Source organism: Ranitomeya imitator, chromosome 5 (assembly GCF_032444005.1).
Source record: "Ranitomeya imitator isolate aRanImi1 chromosome 5, aRanImi1.pri, whole genome shotgun sequence".
NCBI classification, from domain to species: domain Eukaryota; kingdom Metazoa; phylum Chordata; class Amphibia; order Anura; family Dendrobatidae; genus Ranitomeya; species Ranitomeya imitator.
In genome coordinates, this window is record NC_091286.1 from 609,880,789 (window position 1) to 609,900,475 (window position 19,687).

The following is a 19,687-nucleotide window of genomic DNA, read 5'->3' on the forward strand; positions in this document are numbered from 1 at the left end:
TGAGCAACTTCCTAGTGTGAACATGCACTGAGCTACTTCCCCGTGCAAGCATGTGCTGAGCAACTTCCCCATGTGAACAAGCGCTGAGAAACTTCCAAGTGGGAGCATGTGCTGAGCTACTTGCAAGTGTGAACATGTGCTGAGCTACTTCCCAGTGTGAACATGTGCTGAGCAACATGCTGATGCAAGGCACTTTGCAAAATGGCTCAAGTAATTCCAGAATTTAAAAAGCCATTTAAAAGCAGCGTGCACCTACTTCATCAGAATCATAAAGGATGATTCGAAGAAAAAAAAAAAAGATACTGGCAAATTTTAGATTTATTATTGTATATTATAATCAATTACTTGATCCTTACAATGTCATTGTGTTGCAATACCAACTAGAATCAAAACCAAATACAAAGTCCTAATTTTGCCAAGCAACGCAAAACGGACTAAAAACACAATTTCTAGAAAATTTATATTTTTAAAATAGATCATTTTTATTAATAATTCACATGATCAACTTTGATATACAATACTAAAGTGAAAAGCCTTCCAGATGTACTGGAGCGGAAAAATACACATGACATCACATCAACCTAGATATATAATCATAACCCCAAAATGATCCACACCTACACTGCTGTATCTAGAAAATTTCCATATAGGGCTACCAAAAAAGGCAGTTTGTAATAGGAAATCCAGCAAATTACCGGTACTAAAGTGAGGAGGCAGAATATTACATTAGCCACCAACTGGTGTATAAACTAACTACCGCCGCTCCTCACACAAATATACCAATAATAAACCACTGGAGAGTGATGATAGCCGAAAAAAGGTGGGCAAGCTGATGGTGACTTACACTAGGAATCGTGTCCGTGTGTCCGCTCCTTCACCCCGACGCGCGTTTCGTAACACTTCCTCAGGGGGCGTATAATATAAATTTTCTAGACATTGTGTTTTTAGTCCGTTTTGCGTTGCCTGGCAAAATTAGGACTTTTTGTTTGGTTATTATTGTATATGTAAGGATTTTTAGAATTTAAAAAAAAAAATTCTTGAAAACATCTTTAAAGGGATTCTATCAGCACAAGATGACTGTTCAAACCAAGTACAGGACCTCGGTGCTCCATGGTGCGGCCAATCATTTCTATACAACTTCCCACCTGCTTGGTTTCCATCCATCTCCATCCTACTCTGGTTCTATGGAGACAAAGCTGTCAGTCAAATAAGAGAAGGGGGTGGGAATAGGGGGAAAGGTGTTCATCAAAGAAGGCTCCGGCATGGAGCACTGAGAAACGTGACTCATTCTGTGCTGACAGAGTCACTTTAAGGGATCATAGAAAGTGAACCTGATTATTTGCATCATGGCCATGATGCAAAGCGATCCTGAGATTGATGGGGCCACAGGAAATGGAGCTGTGCACAAGCACCTTGCAGTCAGTAGCTGGAAGAACTGATGGGCAAGAACAGAGGACATGGGACTAAAGCAGAATTGTGGCTCCTTCTGTCTCATGATTAGGATGACTGGAATATGACATTACATTGACTGTTGGGGCTAGCTTGCCCTTTAGTATTAGGTCATCACTTTCTGTGATTGGGAATAACCCTGACCTTCAGCTTCCTATGCAGCAATGACATCAGAGAGTAATTCCAATGGGCGGGGGGAGGTCATACAGTGCCGAGACGGGAGAAGCTTTGCTTCTCCTAGGCTTTCAAAACCATTATGAGACTTATGTAAAAAAAACAAAAAAACACATACCCCTTTAAAAGCTTTATTTGTACCTTCGGCTACAAGGAATTACGGTATATGACGATAATTGCTTTCCACGGTATATTTTTTAATATAGAACAATGGATTTTATGCTCAGTATCCTAGAGCTCACTATTAATTATGTGCGCATTTTACAGACAGGAATCTAATAATTTTTGTTTCTTGAAAAAAAAAAAAAGGTTTGGACTTTAAGCGTGAAAATGCGATCCATCTGTTGTCCTATATTCAGGAGAGTGCACCGTTATACAAAAGGGAACATGGATTAACCAGCTGATGGCATAGGACCATTACACTGAGGTGTGATTAGAAGCGGATGGAAGGGAGGGGTTGACTCCAAGGTGTTTCCTTCTTCATTTCAGAACATAAACTGAGAGTGAGGGGTTTTACAATTTTGGCTATTCTGGGCTCAGACAGAAACTCCCAGACAAGGTCAAGTCTGTGCTTTAAATGTAATAAAGGTAACATAGTATAAGTCATATAAAGCACAGAGTTCTCAGCTTTTACCATGAAGTCTTTCAGGAGTACTAAGGCTATGTGAACACGGTGCATTTTTTGTGTTTTCGCGGTGGTTTTTCCACACGGAAAAGGGCCAAAAACGCTGTGGAATCCTTATGCAAGCTAATTCAATGACAATCCTGAAGTGTTGGGCACATGATCAGTAAATTTCGTTTGAGTATTTGCAGTGTGTTTTTTTCTGCAGCAGGTCAATTATGGTGCGTTTCTGCAGTGTTTTTCACCCATTGACTTCAATTGAGTCAGTCAAATCCGCAGCAAAAATGCAGGTATAAAAATGTTTGAGGATTTGCTGAGTTTCTGTTTGTGTTTTTACAGTCTTCCTATGGTGTTTCCCACGCTGTCGTCTGTGTGACAGCGTGGGAAAAACACTGGCGCGGTGGTTCTTATTGGCGGGAATGTTACTCATTCTGTGAGGTGTCAGCGTGACCCCGCAGAGTTGCGATAGCTCGCGGTATAACGCTCACCGCAGGTCAGCAGGCGTGGGCTGATGAAACCACTCCTCCCATCAGGCTACGTCTGCTGTCAATGATAACAGTGATGGCAGGAGATATAGTCCCATCAGCCGGCGCCTGTGCTCACACTTACAAAAACAAACAAACAAAAACACAACATGTAAAATAATTACATGGTCAAATAAAAATCAAATAAAAATAAAAAGCATATGACCTCTCACGGCAGCTCAGTGCTATACACTGCAGGAGCAATTACCTCCTGTGTCAGTGTATAGCCGGCTGTCTTTGAGAGCAGTCACATCAATGACCACTCTCAAAGTTATCAGGATCGTCGTGGGACATTATGGATTATTAGATTATCTTCTCTGCGGACAGGTGAGGAGTATTGTGGTTTATTATTTTATTTTGTTACAGGAGACGATGGCGTTAGTGGATTAGGCATTCGGTGAGTGTGGTTTAATTTAGATTTATTAAGGGAGGCTATGTCATTATTTTAAATAAATGACTTTATTCTGGGTGTCTGTGTTTTTATAATATCACAATGGGGTTAGTAATGGGGGCATCTTATAGACACCTCACCATTACCAACCTCGTAGCTTGATGTCACCTGACAATATAAAGGTGACATCAAGCCCCTCAACCATCATCCCAATTACCACCGCTACAGGGCAAGTGGGAAGAGTGAGGCTAAGCGCCAGATTTGGCGCATCTTATAGATGCGACTTTTCTGGGGTGGCTGAGAGCTGATGTTTTTAGCCTAGGGGTGGGGGTGGGCAATATCCATGGCCCCTTCCTAAGCTGTTAATATCAGCTCGCAGCTGTCTGACTAGCCATTTGAACACAAGAGGAGAAAAGAGAGGAATAGCCCAGAATAAAAAAAATAAATTTTATTAAGCACATAGTTTAAAACAACAGTGTATAGACACAATTACATTGAAAATAACAAAGAAATGGATAGTGTAGAACAAGGTGCAAATAGAACCCAGACCTATAAATATAAAGTGGATGGGAGACCAATAGAAGTAGCAGCATTACATATAAAGTGCCAGTGCTTCAGAATATTTCAACCCAGGTCACAATGTGCCTCAATTATCTAAAGCCACAATAGACAAATGTACAAATCCAGAGTCCAAACTCAATAGTAGTAATTCAGAGGCTACGATTCGTGGTCACGGGTAAAGAAAACACCGGAAGTCAAGCCATAACTGTAACTGCAGACATGAGGTCTTTTATGATCTTATGGGGGGGGGGGGGGGCAGGGAAGGGCACAATGTGTAAAATGAATAACTATATTCATATATAAATTAAAAAGCTGGGAAAAAAAAGAAAAAAAATGCTGCTGCTAATCCAAATTGCCGTTTACCAGCCCCTTCCATGTAAAATAAAAAAAAATGTTATGGAACGGGGAGCAAATTCTAAAATGTAGAGTATAACAATAACATACAAATTGTTATTCTGTCCTTAGGATAGGCCATCAATATCTGATCTGTAAATGAGCAATGCCTGGCACCTCTGGCGGTCAGCTGTTACCGATGCTGGCAGCTCTTGGGTGCTGCCAGAACACAGAAGTTCCGTCAAAACTATAGTGGAAGTGGCCGGGTAGTACAGATGCACCCCCAATTCACCTAATGGATCTGTAGTATCTGGCCGTGGCGAATATAGAAATGATAAAGCTGTTGAGTCATTTTCAGCCGCCGCTGGTAATAACAGCCAGATTTCGCACCCCAAAGATCAGAGATTAATTCCATATCCTAAGAGTAGGCCATCAGTAAAAAAGTAATGGCCAACCTCTCTTTAGTTTGCTTAGACCTTCCACTCAATGATTCATCTCCTTGGAAATGCAAGTGGTCTTCTATTCTGTCTAGTACAGCGGTTAAGAAAAACACCCAAGGAGTCTCATGAACAGAATTTATTGCAATTATTTGGATCCATGCATTAGACTGCTTTAGGTGTCTTATGGCGCCTCCACACACATTAGTTAAAAGTTGGCACAATCTGAGGAATTTGGTAGGATCAGCTGACTATCAAATGTGTATAGGGGCCTCTTGACTCTCCTCAGACTGATGGGGGAGATAAAAATTGGGGAGAGGGGGTCAATTTAATCACCCCATCCTTTTGTCCTGCAGGCAGATTATTCGCGGCCAGTTGATTTTTATTTACTCCTCTTTCCCCATAGATAAAGCATCAATGCGTTCAGCTATATGGGCACCTGACTCACTACTCATGGACAAGTAGTGAGATAGGATAGTCAGGAGGTCTGAGGTCAGATACCAGGAGGGCAAGTAGTACAGAGGGGCAAGAAAAAGCGTGGTCAGGCAACAGTCAGGAGTCAAATGCCAGGAAGGTACGTCAAGACAAGGGAGTAAAACAAAGAGATAGTCAGAGTCCAATCCCAGGGTCATGTACCTGAAGTCAGAGAGTGTCAAGAGCAGAAAAGAGAATCCACACGAAGTTGCGACAAATCCGAGGTCCATCAACAAGATCAGAGAAACAGACAAACACACACCAAACCAAGCTAAGCTACAGCTGACACCGACTGCTCACAGCTAACCAGCTAAATAGCTGGCAAAGAACTAAGGACAGGAGGAACCCGGGGAAGCGGGTTAGATTAGATTGAGCAGCAGGGCAGTCAATCAAAATGCCGATAGCCCAGCACACCGCAGGATCACCCACAAAACTGACAGTCCAGCACACTCCAAATGCCATAAGGTGGATGGGCCATGACTCACAGCATCCCTAGGCCACAGTCAATGATGAAACTGTGACAGCACCTTTATGGTTGCATTGTTAAAGGAGTTGTCCAGTCACACTATATTGTTGACCTATCCTGAGGGTAGATCATCAATATGATATTGGAGGGGGTCCGACACCTAAGACACCCACCAATCAGCTGTTCTCTATGGTTGTGACCAGATGTAAACACATTGAACAAAGCTGCAAAATAACAATTCAATTCAATGTGTGTCAGCAAATGCCGAAGACTACGGAATAATGTGTATTAATCTAAATAGGATTTGTTCTGCAGTACCCGGCAGCGGCTGCTACAGAATGAATAGTGCTGTGCTTTACACTTCCATTCAACGTGTTTACATCCGGCAAAACCTGGACCAAATAACTGCTGATCGGTGGGGGTGTTGAGTGTCAGACACCCATCTCTAAGGAAACACAGCAGCCTGCCATGATGGCCACCAATTCCTGTGGAAAAGCCATCAATGTGGTGTAACCGGACATCCACGTTAAGTTTACGGTCTAGTTGAATACATGTTGTGTGAGTGGACAACCCATACAATAAATATATATTACATACAGGATATACATACACCACAATAATAAATATATGCTAAAGTCATAAACATACGTAAACACACAAAAGCTAATAATCTGGAGCCGCTAATGAACAAAGACAAATATATCTGCGATTCAGGGTTTCAGGTGAAAGCAGGACATAAAGATCTGAATATAAATATCTCCCCCCACTGTTAAGGCAACAGCCGCTCTAGCAAAGATCTGTCTCCTCAGTTTAGTGATAAATTACTGTGTGCAAAGGGGATAATCGGTATCTTAAAAAAGCATGCACAGACCTCTGTTGCTATAGCAACGCGTGTGTATAACATCACTCCGGCGCTTATCGAAATCACAACCGAGACCAGAGGAAAAAAAATGTTTCCTTATTAGATGCTCTAAGGCTGTTGTCTTATGACGGTGTACACACATAATAATCACCAACGGAAATGAGAGCATCTGACAGGCAAAAACTATTAGAGAAAAGTGGAAATGATACAAAAGAGAAAAAAGGAATAAATCAAATGATGTATGCTGCTATTATACAACAATTCAAATGTCAAAATCTGCATTTTTGCCACATGTACGATTTATTTTATTGAAGAGTATCCAAATTTTCTTCATAGATCACATCTAAATTTTGAATAAAAAAAAAACAAATACAGTCATGGCCGAAGTTATTGCAATTACACATGGTTTGTTATGCTCGTGTTTATTTCGTTTGTTTGTATTGGAACAACACAAAAAAAACAGAGAAAAAAAAAGGCAAACTGGATATAATTTCACACAAAACCTCCACAACTGTGCGGACAAAATTGTTGGTAAACTCAACTAAATATTTGGTTGCACACCCTTTGGAATAAATAACTGCAAACACTTCCTATAACCATCAACAAGCTTCTTACACCTCTCAACTTTTTTAGACCACTTTTCTATTCAAAATTGTTGCAGGTCTCTCATATTTGAATGATCTCCTAACAGCAATTTTAAGATCTCTCCACAGGTATTCAACATGATTTGGATCCGGACTCATTGCTGGCCACTGCAGAACTCTTGAGCGCTTTGTTTCCATCCATTGCTGGGTGCTTCTTGAATTACGTATGAGGTCATCAGTGCCAAAGGCAGCAAAACAACCCCAAAACATCTTTGAACCTCCACCATATTTGACTGAAGGTATTGTATTCTTTTCTTTGTACCACTCATTCCGCTTTCGGTAATGGTAGAATGATGTGCTTTACCAAAAAGCTCTATCTTGGTCTCATCTGTCCACATGACGCTTTCCTGTAAGGATTTTGGTTTGCGCAAATACATTTTAGCAAACTGCAGTCTAGCTTGTTATGTCTCTGTGTCAGCAGTGGGGTCCTCCTGGGTCTTCTGCCATAGAGTTTCATTTTATTCAAATGCCAACTGATCGTTCGCGCTGACAGTGATGCACCCTGAGTCTGAAGGACAGCTTGAATTTCTTTGAATGAAACTTGATTGGGGATGCTTATCCTGCATTGCAACCTTTCATCAATTTTTCTCTGCCGTCCACATTCAGGGAGATTAGCTACAGTGCCATGTGTTGTAAACTTATTGATTATGTTGCTCATAGGACATAGGAACATCATTATCTGGAGACTGGTAACATTGAGATTGTTGATATTGGTCAACAATTTTGGTTCTCAAGTACTCAAACAGTTCTCTTTTTTTATCTCTGTTCTCCATGCTCAGTGTGGCACACACAGACACACAATGCAGAGACTGACCCAACTTTTCCACTTTTATCTGGTTTCAGGTGTGATTTTCATATTGCCCACACCTGTCACTTGCCACAGGCAAGTTTGAAAGAGCATCAAGTGCTGGAAACAAAGTAGTTTACATGCAATTTTGGAAAGGTGACAACAATTTTGTGGGTTTTGTGTGAAATCATGTCCAATTTGCCTTTTTTCAGTTTTTTTTGTGCTGTTCCAATACAAACAAAAGAAATAAACACGAGTATAACAAACTATGTGTAATTGCAATAATTTTCTGGGAGAAATACTTCACTTTCTGTAATAATTTCACAGTCATGACTGTGTATTGCCTGTAACGTATTCTGCTATGTTAAGCCTATGATCTTTTCATGTTGTTCATGATTAGGTGCCAAAAATTGCTAACAAAAATGAGTATCAGCAAATATAAAGTGGTTTTCCAGATCTATACAGAAATTTTCTAAGGGCTTTTTATGCTCGGTAAGACACTGCTCGAGTTTCAGCTGCAGCAGTGATGTCACGCTGACCGTGAATATCACCGCTGCAGCTAATCACTAAGCTAAGCGGTCGTACTGAGAGAAATAGCATGAGCTGTCAAGCTCAGTGACTGCTTACAGGGGTGATGCGTGCAGCTCTTCTATTCTTCACTGTTCTGGCGGTAGGACAACTGGCTGCAGCACAAGCCTCCCTGCTGCGCACACTCTGAACTGGTACAAAACGTGGCTAAGCCTCACTCCTTGGCAAAGCGGGCAAGGTTTCCACCAGCTGGGGATGGATTTGATCAGCTGGAGTGTAACCCCTTTGTTCTCTGTAGGATTGCTATAAGACTGACTGTTTCACGATTATGCAGAAAATGTATCACAGTAAGGGCTCAATCAGACGGCCCTTTTTTTCAGATTTGAAAACAATAATCCTAATTTTATCAGTGGTTTTATTCAGAGTTTCATCCGAGTTTGGTTCGAGTTTCATAAATTTTTCTCTGATGAGAAAAAAAAAAAAGGTTTTCTATCGTCTGCTAAAAAACGGACCTAACTTGGATGGCAATGAGTGTTGTCTGACTTTTTTTCACGGACCCATAGACCTGCATTGCTGATTTTGATCTGACATGTTTCTGCGATTCTGAGCAGATCACTTCGTCCACAAAAAAAATAAATCGGACATGTGAACAGCTCCTTAGATTATACTTGGCATGAGTTCTAGCCATGAATAACATGAGAAGAACTCGTATGCGAAAAACGGATGTCGGATTTAGCCCTAATTGTGAGGAAAACTATATTAATTGTTTACACTACACATTAATTGGGTTCCATTAAGTGGTAATTAGTTGTCAGAATGTTGTACTTTCTTGTGACCAGGAACAGCTGTCCGCGATCTCCATCACAGAAACCTAAAGGGATATCCCCATCTCCAACATTTATGGCAGACGAGGGACTCATTCAGATTCTGGTAATTTTGAATAACTCTGCATCTCGTAGGTGTACAAAAACTCTTGAAACCTAGAGAGAACCCTCCTGGGGTGTCTCAGTGCCAGTGTGAACAGAGCCATGCGCCTCTCAGTTTTCTGAAATCAGAGTAGGGTAAACCGTTCATCAGTGCTCCACATCTGTAACATTTCTAAAGAAACACAACAGCCTGCGGAGATGGCCACCAATGCTCATCTATTTTTAAGAAGGTCAGCGACACTGCAGAAGCTCTTATGTTCCCTTACAAACATGAACAAAACCTTGTGTCTTAACCCGCAATAAAGGTCTGATAAATGAAATGTTGTACAAATGTGTCCACCCGCAAATATTTTTTTGACTACAAGACTATAACTTCTCGGCAGACACTTATGACATAAACATTACCCAACAGAGTAACACATTTTTTTTTGCCCAATTGTCCAACGCCATTGATCTTGATATATCGCGAGGTAAGGAAGGACGCATCTTGTCAATTGAGGCAAGAAATAATTGTAAATAACTAATTAAAATGCAAGAGGACAGATAGTGGACGACAATTCTTGATCCTCCTGATTGTCCCTTGGCTACTTGTTATGTAGAACAAGCCAATTTATTACCTCATACTTCTCAAGTCCCAGCCACGGATGGCGGTGTCATTGGCTGTAGCGACTTGCGTACAATTGTGGTGAGGGCTCCATCGTCCGGAAGTAAATTTTAGTTGCCCTTTACCTTCCAATGTAGCAGAACTTCCGAGCTGTAAAGGGAACACAAAGTCAGGAGAAAGAAAAATTTGGGACCTCTGTTAAAAAAAAGGAGTTAAAGTATCAGTAAAAGAAGCAAGTGCTATAGTGTTTAATAAAATGTTATCATTTTGGGGTTAGAGCTCCTATGCAACCTTATATGTCTCCATGGTTACAGACTACAAACAACCCTGTGTAGTCTGATCATTAAAAGAAACTTAAAGGGAACCTGTCACCCAAAAAATCGATGGTGAGGTAAGCTCACCGTCATCAGGGGCTTATCTACAGCATTCTGTAATGCTGTAGATAAGCCGCCGATGTTACCTGAAAGAGGAGAAAGAGAGGTTAGATTATACTCACCCAGGGGCGGTCCTGCTCCGATGGGTGTCTCAGGTCCGGAACAGCGCCTCCCACCTTCATTCCATGACGTCCTCTTCTGGTCTTCATGCTGTGGCTCCGACGCAGGCGTACTTTGTCTGCCCTGTTGAGGGCAGAGCAAAGTACTGCAGTGCGCAGGTGCCGGGAAAGGTCAGAGAGCCCCAGCGCTTGCGCACTGCAGTACTTTGCTCTGCCCTCAACAGGGCAGACAAAGTACGCCTGCGCCGGAGCCACGGCGTGAAGACCAGAAGAGGATATCATGGAATGAAGATGGGAGGCGCCGGAGTGGACCTAAGACACCCATTTGACCGGACCGCAGCGGGACCGCCCCTGGGTGAGTATAATCTAACCTCTTTTTCTCCTCTTTCAGGTAACATCGGGGCCTTGTCTACAGCATTACAAAATGCTGTAAATAAGCCCCTGATGACGGTGAGCTTACCTCACCATCGATTTTGGGGGTGACAGGTTCCCTTTAATTTAGTATTAACAAATACATGATGGTTAGCTACTTTGCACGTACTGTAGTTTTGATAAAAGGGAATCTGTAAGTAGGTTCAACCCTCCTAAGTCATCTATATGGGCATGCAGATCATAGGAAGCTGAATATTGCAGATAAAATCCACATTTTCATTTTAATATATATATATATATATATATATATATATTATATATATATGCTGTTAAGATCTATGGGCCGGACAGAGATCTCCCTGAGAATCTGCATCCAGAGATTATTTTAAACTATCGTTACTAGCTTGAGACATGTAATGACTGGCAGTCTGCCCTCCTCACTGGCATGTCTCACGCTTGTAACACCCCTTTTCATGTAAAACAAGCCAAGCCCTTGAGGCAGATTCTCAGGGAGATCTATATCCCACCCATAGATACTAACAGCTGATTTGCATATTAAGAAAAACATGGATTTCTTTGGAATAAGACATCAGATTGCAGATATCAAGGTACCATTTTATGCAAATTTCTATAACCCACATGCCCAGATTTACGGCTTAGGAGAGTTGATTCTTCTGACGCATTCCCTTTAAAATATACCATAGCTCCTAGACAGCTGATGAGGCTCCACGAGTATTCACAATAATCCTATGTAGTCTGACCCCCGCAGTCATATTCACTTCTATCTATCCGCTGCTCTTTTGTAACCCACCAATCGATATTTGCAACCATTCTTCATTCTTTTTACAGGCACCGGAACAATAAAAATCGAGCTCGAAAGGTGGACACAGCCTTGAAATATTTGTCCAAAAAAAACCCTATAATTAGAAAACCCCATTGATTGGACCGTGCTGCAGTATAAAGAGGCACATAAAAAGCCAAAGCAGGGGCAGAAACAAATTAAAAGCTGATTGAGAGAGCGCAAAAATAAATAAAAAAGAGCTAGTCGCAGTGATTTATGAACACAAATCTCATCCGGCAGATAACCCATGCATTCAGTGATCTTGGCTGAGTTACCCGGGTAATGTTTTCACAAGGATGAACTGTTCTTGAACAATCTACCAGGCACAAATATGCTTTCCTTCAAAACCAGGCACGCGTGTCTACATGTTCGAACTCTTCTCCCTCAGCGTACCACGCCAGCCAGAACCATTTTTTTCCCCCTCCCCCTCCGGAACGGCGATGATTTGCAGTCTATCATTAATAATACAAAGCAACATTGCAACCTGCCATTACGAAGAAGGATTGCCATGCCTCATCAAGTAAATTGACATAATGTGACATTAGTTTAAATGGATTTAGCTTCCAGTGCATTCATTGTGCCTTAATTAAATGCAACTTGCTCTGACACTGCCCACCCTCTTCATTACTAGACGTCTGAGCTGTAAATGTGTCCGGGAGGAGATGGGTTGGAGATTCTCATCTATGAGCCTCGTTGTATTATGTCTTCGCACCGACCGAGGGCCACCATGCCGGCTTCTTCGGGAATTTGTGACAGATGCTTGTCTGACAAGGATTCAGTTATTTATTTGCTAATAATTGCACATTTTTATTTTATTATTTTTTTTTAGATTCTTTCCATTTTTTTTTACACAATGGGGAAAAAAATTGACGATACTATGAACTTGGCACATTGTCATTGCCTATCACCGGTAAGTAATAACAGCAACAACAATAGCAAATGTGCTTAACAAGACGCTGACTTGGATGTACTGTGAATTATGTTGCGGTGTCAAGATCATCAGTGCTTGAAGTGTGAGATTTTGTTTTTCCTCCACAAAACCAGAAGCTCTGGGAAAATAAATGAGAGCAATGCTTGCTGTAAGACTTGCTGTTTACATGTGTTAAGGAAGCCTTTAAAGAAGTGTTTACATAATTGGTTCCAAATGAGTTGATGAGCCGGATTCTCACGAGTATTTATACGCCCCAGATAATATCCAAAGACTACTGATATCATTGAGGCAGCCGGGACACGCGAAAAGTTCTACCGTACATGTGGCAAGGATGTGTTAACGTCTGAAGCGCGATGTACGTTTTAAGGGGAAAATTCAACACAGCGCCGGATCGCTTGCATAATGGACACAAGCGTTGACCGACGAGTGGTGACTGACGAGCAGTGACTGACGAGCGATGACTAACGAGCGATGACTGACGAGCGGTGACTGATGAGCAGTGACTGACGAGCAGTGACTGACGAGCGATGACTAACGAGCGATGACTGACGAGCGGCGACTGACGAACGGCGACTGACGAGCGGTGACTACGAGCAGTGACTGACGAGCGATGACTGACGAGCGATGACTGACGAGCGGCGACTGACGAGCGGCGACTGACGAGCGGCGACTGACGAGCGGCGACTGACGAGCGGTGACTGACGAGCGGTGACTGACGAGCGGTGGGTGACGAGCGGTGGTACGCCAAGGCTTCTGTCATTTTGATGGGGGAAAAAAGTGCAGAATCCATTACGAATGGCAGAATATGCAACAAAGGACCCCAACAGAGATGTGACCAGTGTCTTACTCGTTTAGTGGCCCAAAGTGATCACATAGCTGATTACCAAATAAAAAATAATCAGTTGCAACAAATAAAAGAATCTATTAACCAATGGAATAAGCAGCCGATGATACAGGTATGCAAGATGATTTCGGCCGATGATACGGATTGTTGGACATCAAGAAAGAAAGAAAGAAAGAAAGAAAGAAAGAAAGAAAGAAAGAAAGAAAGAAAGAAAGAAAGAAAGAAAGAAAGAAAGAAAGAAAGAAAGAAAGAAAGAAAGAAAGAAAGAAAGGAAGAAAGAAAGAAAAATAAATAATGATAATAAAGAAAAAATAATAAAAGAGAAAAATAAAGAAAGAGAAAGAAAGAGAATAATGAAGAGAGAAAGAAAAAGAGAAAGACAGAAAAAGAAATAAAGAAAAAAAGAAAGCAAGAAAGAGAAAGCGAGAAAAAAAGAAAGTGTAAAGTCAGAGGAAATCATGAGGACTACAAGACATAAGGTGTCTCCAATTGTCACAAGTGCAAACCTAAAAATGATGATCTACACTGGAGGGGAGTTCACATAAGGTAGGGTGAAGCCAAAATCATGGAGAAGAATGGCACTACCCATTAAAGGGGGTTAACCCAAATTAGACAAAGGAGTGAGTTTTTTTTTTTAATCCTGTTTAAGAGGACAGGAAAAAGAGCATCAGTGCTTGACAGCAGATTTTAGGGTAGGTGCACATGGTCAGTAAACGCTGTGAGTTGGATGCTGCGTAGATCCGCAGCGACCAAGCCGCAGTGTCCAGATGTTATTATTATTATTATTTATTGTTATAGCGCCATTTACTCCATGGCGCTTTACATGTGAGGAGGGGTATACATAAAAACAAGTACAATAATCTTAAACAATACAAGTCATAACTGGTACAGGAGGAGAGAGGACCCTGCCCACGAGGGCTCACAATCTACAATTGATGGGTGAGGATACAGTAGGTGAGGATAGAGCTGGTCATGCAGCGGTTTGGTCGATCGGTGGTTACTGCAGGTTATAGGCTTGTCGGAAGAGGTAGGTCGATGGTAGGCGAGAGTCTGATGTGTTGTGGCAGAGGTTACAGATGTTACAGCATAGTGGATGGAATTTCTCGAGATGTTCACCGACGCCTGCGGCTTACCTGTGGAGACGGACATGTGGCACGTCTTTCCAGACAGCAGCATGTCAATTTATCTTGCGGTGTCGCAAGATAAATATCACCACTCCAATGTATTGGGTGCAGTGATTCTGTACGGTTCAATGATCACATGCGGATTCACCTGCATTCAATAGCCGGCAGCACTTTGGATGCAGCGGACATATGCTGCGTCCAAAGTGCTGCCGATTACTGACCGGGTGCACCTACCCTGAAGGGGGTAAATACAACAAGCACCACCCAAGCGCACTTGTTACACATCACTCATGTATGGCGAATGTCATGGATGGGTTTTAGGAGTTGTCTCATGAGTCTTTTTGAGGAAACGCACTGCTCTCCTGCCTCCATCCTTTCTGTGTGCTAGACAACAGTGAAATTCTAAAGATTGACAGTTCAGGGAGTAAACATGGTTGTGCCAAAGGCCCAAACTATGCACTCTGCCATGATGCAAGAAGAAGCAGCTTTACCTCTGCACCATTGGAGGAGAGCAGAGGGGCTGAATCTGGCCGGATCCGAGAAGCTTCACAACAGCACTTGCAAGCTCTAAGGCAAAGAACTTTAAAGCGCACATTCCTTGCCGGGACAAAGTTACCGGGGGAAAACTGGGCAGTTGGCCAGGGAGCGCCAATCCCCAAAGGGCCTCTCTGGCTTGGCACTGCTTTCATACGCCAAACCACAGAAACAAGCAGCAGGCAGGCAGCAGAAAGAAGAGACAACAGGATGCTGCAGGGACGAGACTTTCTGGGTGCCGGCTGGTTGGTGATCATCTGGCACACTACATGAAAAGTGGCGGATTCAGGCGCAGGAAGAAAATGTCGCTGCCAATTGCTGTCTCCAAAATGAAAAAGCCAACTAGGACAAAGTACAGGGGCTTCACAGTGAGAAGCTGTCACTGCTGTTCAGCTGCCTGCACACCGGTGGAAGCCAGTGGACCAGCTGCTGAAGAGCAAGCAGAAGTCCTTCTATCATAGTCAGCAAGGGGTCAATCAGCATGGTGTTTCAGCAGTATGCAGCCCCCCATCCGCAGTCTAGCAGGGAGGAGAGGGGTTTTGTGCACAGGTCACTGCTGTACATAGCGATAATGGGAGGGTGATAATATAGCAGAAGCCAGCAGCTGCAGCAGGTCAAGAAGACAGGACCAGAATGAAGACCTGGATCTTACAGTATGTGCAGTGTAGCCTGTCCCTCACTGTACGTGTATATTTCTGCATATATATATCGATCAGCTATATATACACATACATATCATTTCATGCACATGGATGTAACTGTATAACTATTTTTCTGATGCCTTACCACTAATAGATACAGTTCTGCCCAGTGGATGGTGCAGGCCCAGGGGCTTACCATGTCATCCAGAGTGGGATGTGACACAATACGGACATCCTGCTGCAATGGCCATGAGCCATGATCGCGGTGGTTCATCACCCCATCCAGATGCCATGGTGAACATTGACTTCAGCATCTAGATGATCACCCGTTACCCTCCACCCCGATGTGTTACAGTACTTTAGTAGATGGAATCCAATAATGAGGCTCGTGGCTACCATGTTACTACGCTTATTGGACAGGGTCAAATCGGATGCTTGTCAAGGCCATATAATAGTAGTCCCCTAGAGGTGTATGGGGGGCGACAGAAGAGGATAATTACGTCTAATAAAGAATAAAATAAAGTCCTTAGGCAAAAACCTACAAAAACATTTTAATAAGAATTCATTAAAAAAAACACAGCAAAAAGCAGTGCTGGAATTGCTCTTTTTTTCTGCACACCCCATCTTACCCCTCCCCCCCCCCCCCCAAAATAAAAAGAAGATATACAAAATATTCAATATATGCTCTGCAAAACAGTACTAGTAAAATAATTCAGTCATGCAAAAGGCAAGCCCTAGTATGGTTCTACTGAATAAAAAACAAACAAGCATGGCTCTTGGGATGCAGCAGAAGAAAATTATATTCTTTTCAATAAAACATAATCTTATTGCATAAGAGGAAAAAAAAGTGTGAAAAAAATCTATACTTATTCAGTATCTGAATATTCCTACCTACCTGCAGAATAAAGATAACGTTATTATTTTGGTGCAGCATGGACCACAAAAAAAAAACTCACAAAAACAACGGTGCAACTATTGAAACTAAAAAATTTTTTTTACCGCTTTCTTGGGAAGAATGGAAAAAAAAAAAAACAACAAATTATATGTGCCCTATACTTATCAAATTAAAAAATACAAAAAGAAGACTTCATATAGATACAGTGCTCACAATAGATGAGTACACCCCCTTTGAAAAGTAAGATTTGAATTAATATCTCACTGAACACAAGAACCATTTCCAAGCAATACTGAGTTTCATAAAACTTCTTTTTTTGATTAATTACATTAAAAACTACTACATCTAGTGTTTTGCATGACCGTCATGATTTTTAAAAACCGTGACAAGTCTTCTACGCAAGGAATGAAGTTGGCGACATATTGCAATATCTATCAAGAACAACCTCTTTTAGAGCCTGGATGCTGGATGGAGAGTGATGACAACGAGTCTCTTCAGAATTCAGGAGACACTTTACCACTGAGTCACTTTCACCCTGCTCTTTAGAAGTCCAGCAGTGGCCTTATATGTGTTTTTGATCATTACCATGTTGGAAAACTATCAAGGGCATGAAGTGTTGAGAGTATCTTCTCTTTCAATATAGAGCAGTACACCTGCAAATTCATGATACCAACACTGAAATGTAGCTCCCTGATACCAGCAGCAATCATGTAGACCCCCACATAAAGACACTGCTACCACCATGTCTCACTGTAGGCACCATACATTTTTCTTTGTACTCCTCTTTACAACGAGATACAGTTTTAAAACCATCAATTCTAAAAATGTTTATCTTGGTCTCATCACTCTAGAGCAGAGGCCCAGTAGTCTTCATATTTTTCAGCATAGGCCCCGGCAAATTGTAGGCAGCTGCTTTGTGCAAGGGCTGTAGGAGAGGCTTCCTTGGTGGACGACACCCATGCATGTCATTCCTCTGCAGTATACACCGTATTGTGCAGTGAACTTGCATGTCATTTTTTTTTTTCGACTCGTCTCATCAGAAGACACTTCTGTTTAAGTATTAACTTCTGTCTCTGTGAGATGGTTACGGTTCCATCCTTGTTAAATTTTTGTATCACTTTTACTACAGTATATAGAAGTCACCCCCTGACAAAGGACCCGCTCCGAAAGGCGGATCGGGATGCGCGCCGCACTTCAATCCAGGACCACTCATGGTAACCCCATATGCAGTTTGTCCTGATAGAATGCTCTTTATCTCTCCATGTTCTCTGAAGAATGAGACTGTTTGGGGTATTACCTTGCTTGATCGATTGATCTATCTATACACTCATATCTGTATACTCTGTATATATTTTTCTCTTGTGTACTCCACCAATATATCTTAACATGAATTGATTTATTTACATTAGACTTACTGGATATTACCTGTACAGGGTACCTCTATTTATGATCCTATTTATTGTTGGATGCATGTAATCCTCCTAACCACAGGTAACTCTTTTTCTTCTCTTTCTGCACCGTATGCATCTCTTCTCAACTAGGGATACTTCATAGTATATACCAGCTCTTTATTGTTGTTATACATCATTCATATGTGCCTTTGATTGAGGAGTACGATGATATACCACAGGTGGTATCTACTCTACAGGTGGTATCTACTATACAATATATGTTATGTGCTCATCCATCTGTAGATCACAAGCCTCACCATATTTACTTATATTAGCCATGATTTATAATATATAATATTTGAGGGTGCCTATTCAATATTGAACATTAACATTGCCGGTTGAATTATATAAAATATTTCAGGTTCATTAATAAATGTACACAGTATTATCTTGGTTCTTGATGTACCATTTCTAATACAAATAACAGTTGTTGATTTTTGTACATGATTGTGGGAACTCTTGTGTGTAGTGCCACTTTTTACTTTGTTTGTCCAATAAAAACTTTTTTGCCTTTCTAAGCCATGTCTGCGTACATTTTTGGACCATGTATGCGGCATTGTTCCTCCTTTTCTCCACTATTTTGATCCCACTGCTCTGCCATTTACACATCCATGGGCAGATATATGACATCATATACTGATATCTACTACTCAGCTATTTTTTGAATGGTGATCTATGCTACCTGCTACTCAGTGTGTAAGTTCTGTTCAGTATTCTGAATGATAAGTATAGCTTTACTGATCTTGTATCCTTTATATTTCTTGTGTAAAGAAATTATTTCTCAGGTCATAAGACATTTCTCTTCCATGTGGTGCTATTAAAATGGCCCGTGGGAGTATTTTCTGTTATTGTATTCCATAAAAAAATGCTAATTCTGAAATTAAACTAAAAGGTATTCTGCTAAATGTTGGGTTGTACTCATTCTAAGCATTGTGTTTGCATATACAGTATATGTATCTATATATAGTGTAGGGATTTTACTCACTCGGGTGCGACGGGAGGAAAACAGTAGGCTTGTTCCTTTAAAAGTTCATAGGGGGTTTACTGCTTCATAAACCCCAGAAGCAAAGCAGGAAAATAAACAGCCTTCAGATCAGGCAAATACAAAACAACATGTCCATAGCAAGGCTCTGCTCCGTCAGGCCTGTGGGCACACAGGCTGGGTTAGTGTCCAGTTCTCAGGCTCGGTCTGGAGCCACACACACAGGAGGCCTTCTCCCTCCCAACACTCAGACCATGTGCCAAACAACAGCCTCCATTATATAGGCTGTAACCGCACCCAGAGGTCAGGTATGTGGGGAGCCAGACCCGCCTATCTCTCATAGCTACCCGCAACCTGGACCCAGGTGCAACAAAGGAACCTCTTAGTGCTTACGTACACTAAAGAAGATACTCCGTGCTACATCACAGAGCGCAGCCATCTCTGTAAAACATACCTCCCATCCACTACGCGGCCATTAGCCTCCTTACAATAGATACAGCACTGCAGGCAAGCACTAGCTAAGAGTTTGGAAAATCCTTCCATGTCAATTGGCTATATATGTAATTGTACATATTGAAAAGGGTCTTTGGAAACTAGTGCAATGGCTGTAAAGATTCTAGTACAACAATAAAACTGATAACTGATGTGGCAGCATGAAGAAATCAAGCTTTCAAGCCACTTGCAAATTAGCCAAGAAGGGACATGTTGATTGAGCATATCAACATGTCACCACGGCCTCTGCAGGATATCTACATGCTCTATATACAGAAACCTTTAATATTTAGCTGTACCTGAGG

The 19,687-nt window shown here is 41.7% G+C and overlaps 1 protein-coding gene across 1 annotated transcript in view; it reads right to left on the bottom strand.

Moving 5' to 3' along the window:
* EIPR1 (EARP complex and GARP complex interacting protein 1) overlaps nt 1–19,687 on the bottom strand; it is a 279,911-nt gene that overhangs the window by 39,026 nt on the left and 221,198 nt on the right. The window contains exon 6 of the mRNA XM_069728039.1: nt 9,796–9,932. Within this exon, the coding sequence (XP_069584140.1) occupies nt 9,796–9,932 (137 nt within the window). The remainder of the gene's footprint in view (nt 1–9,795; nt 9,933–19,687) is intronic.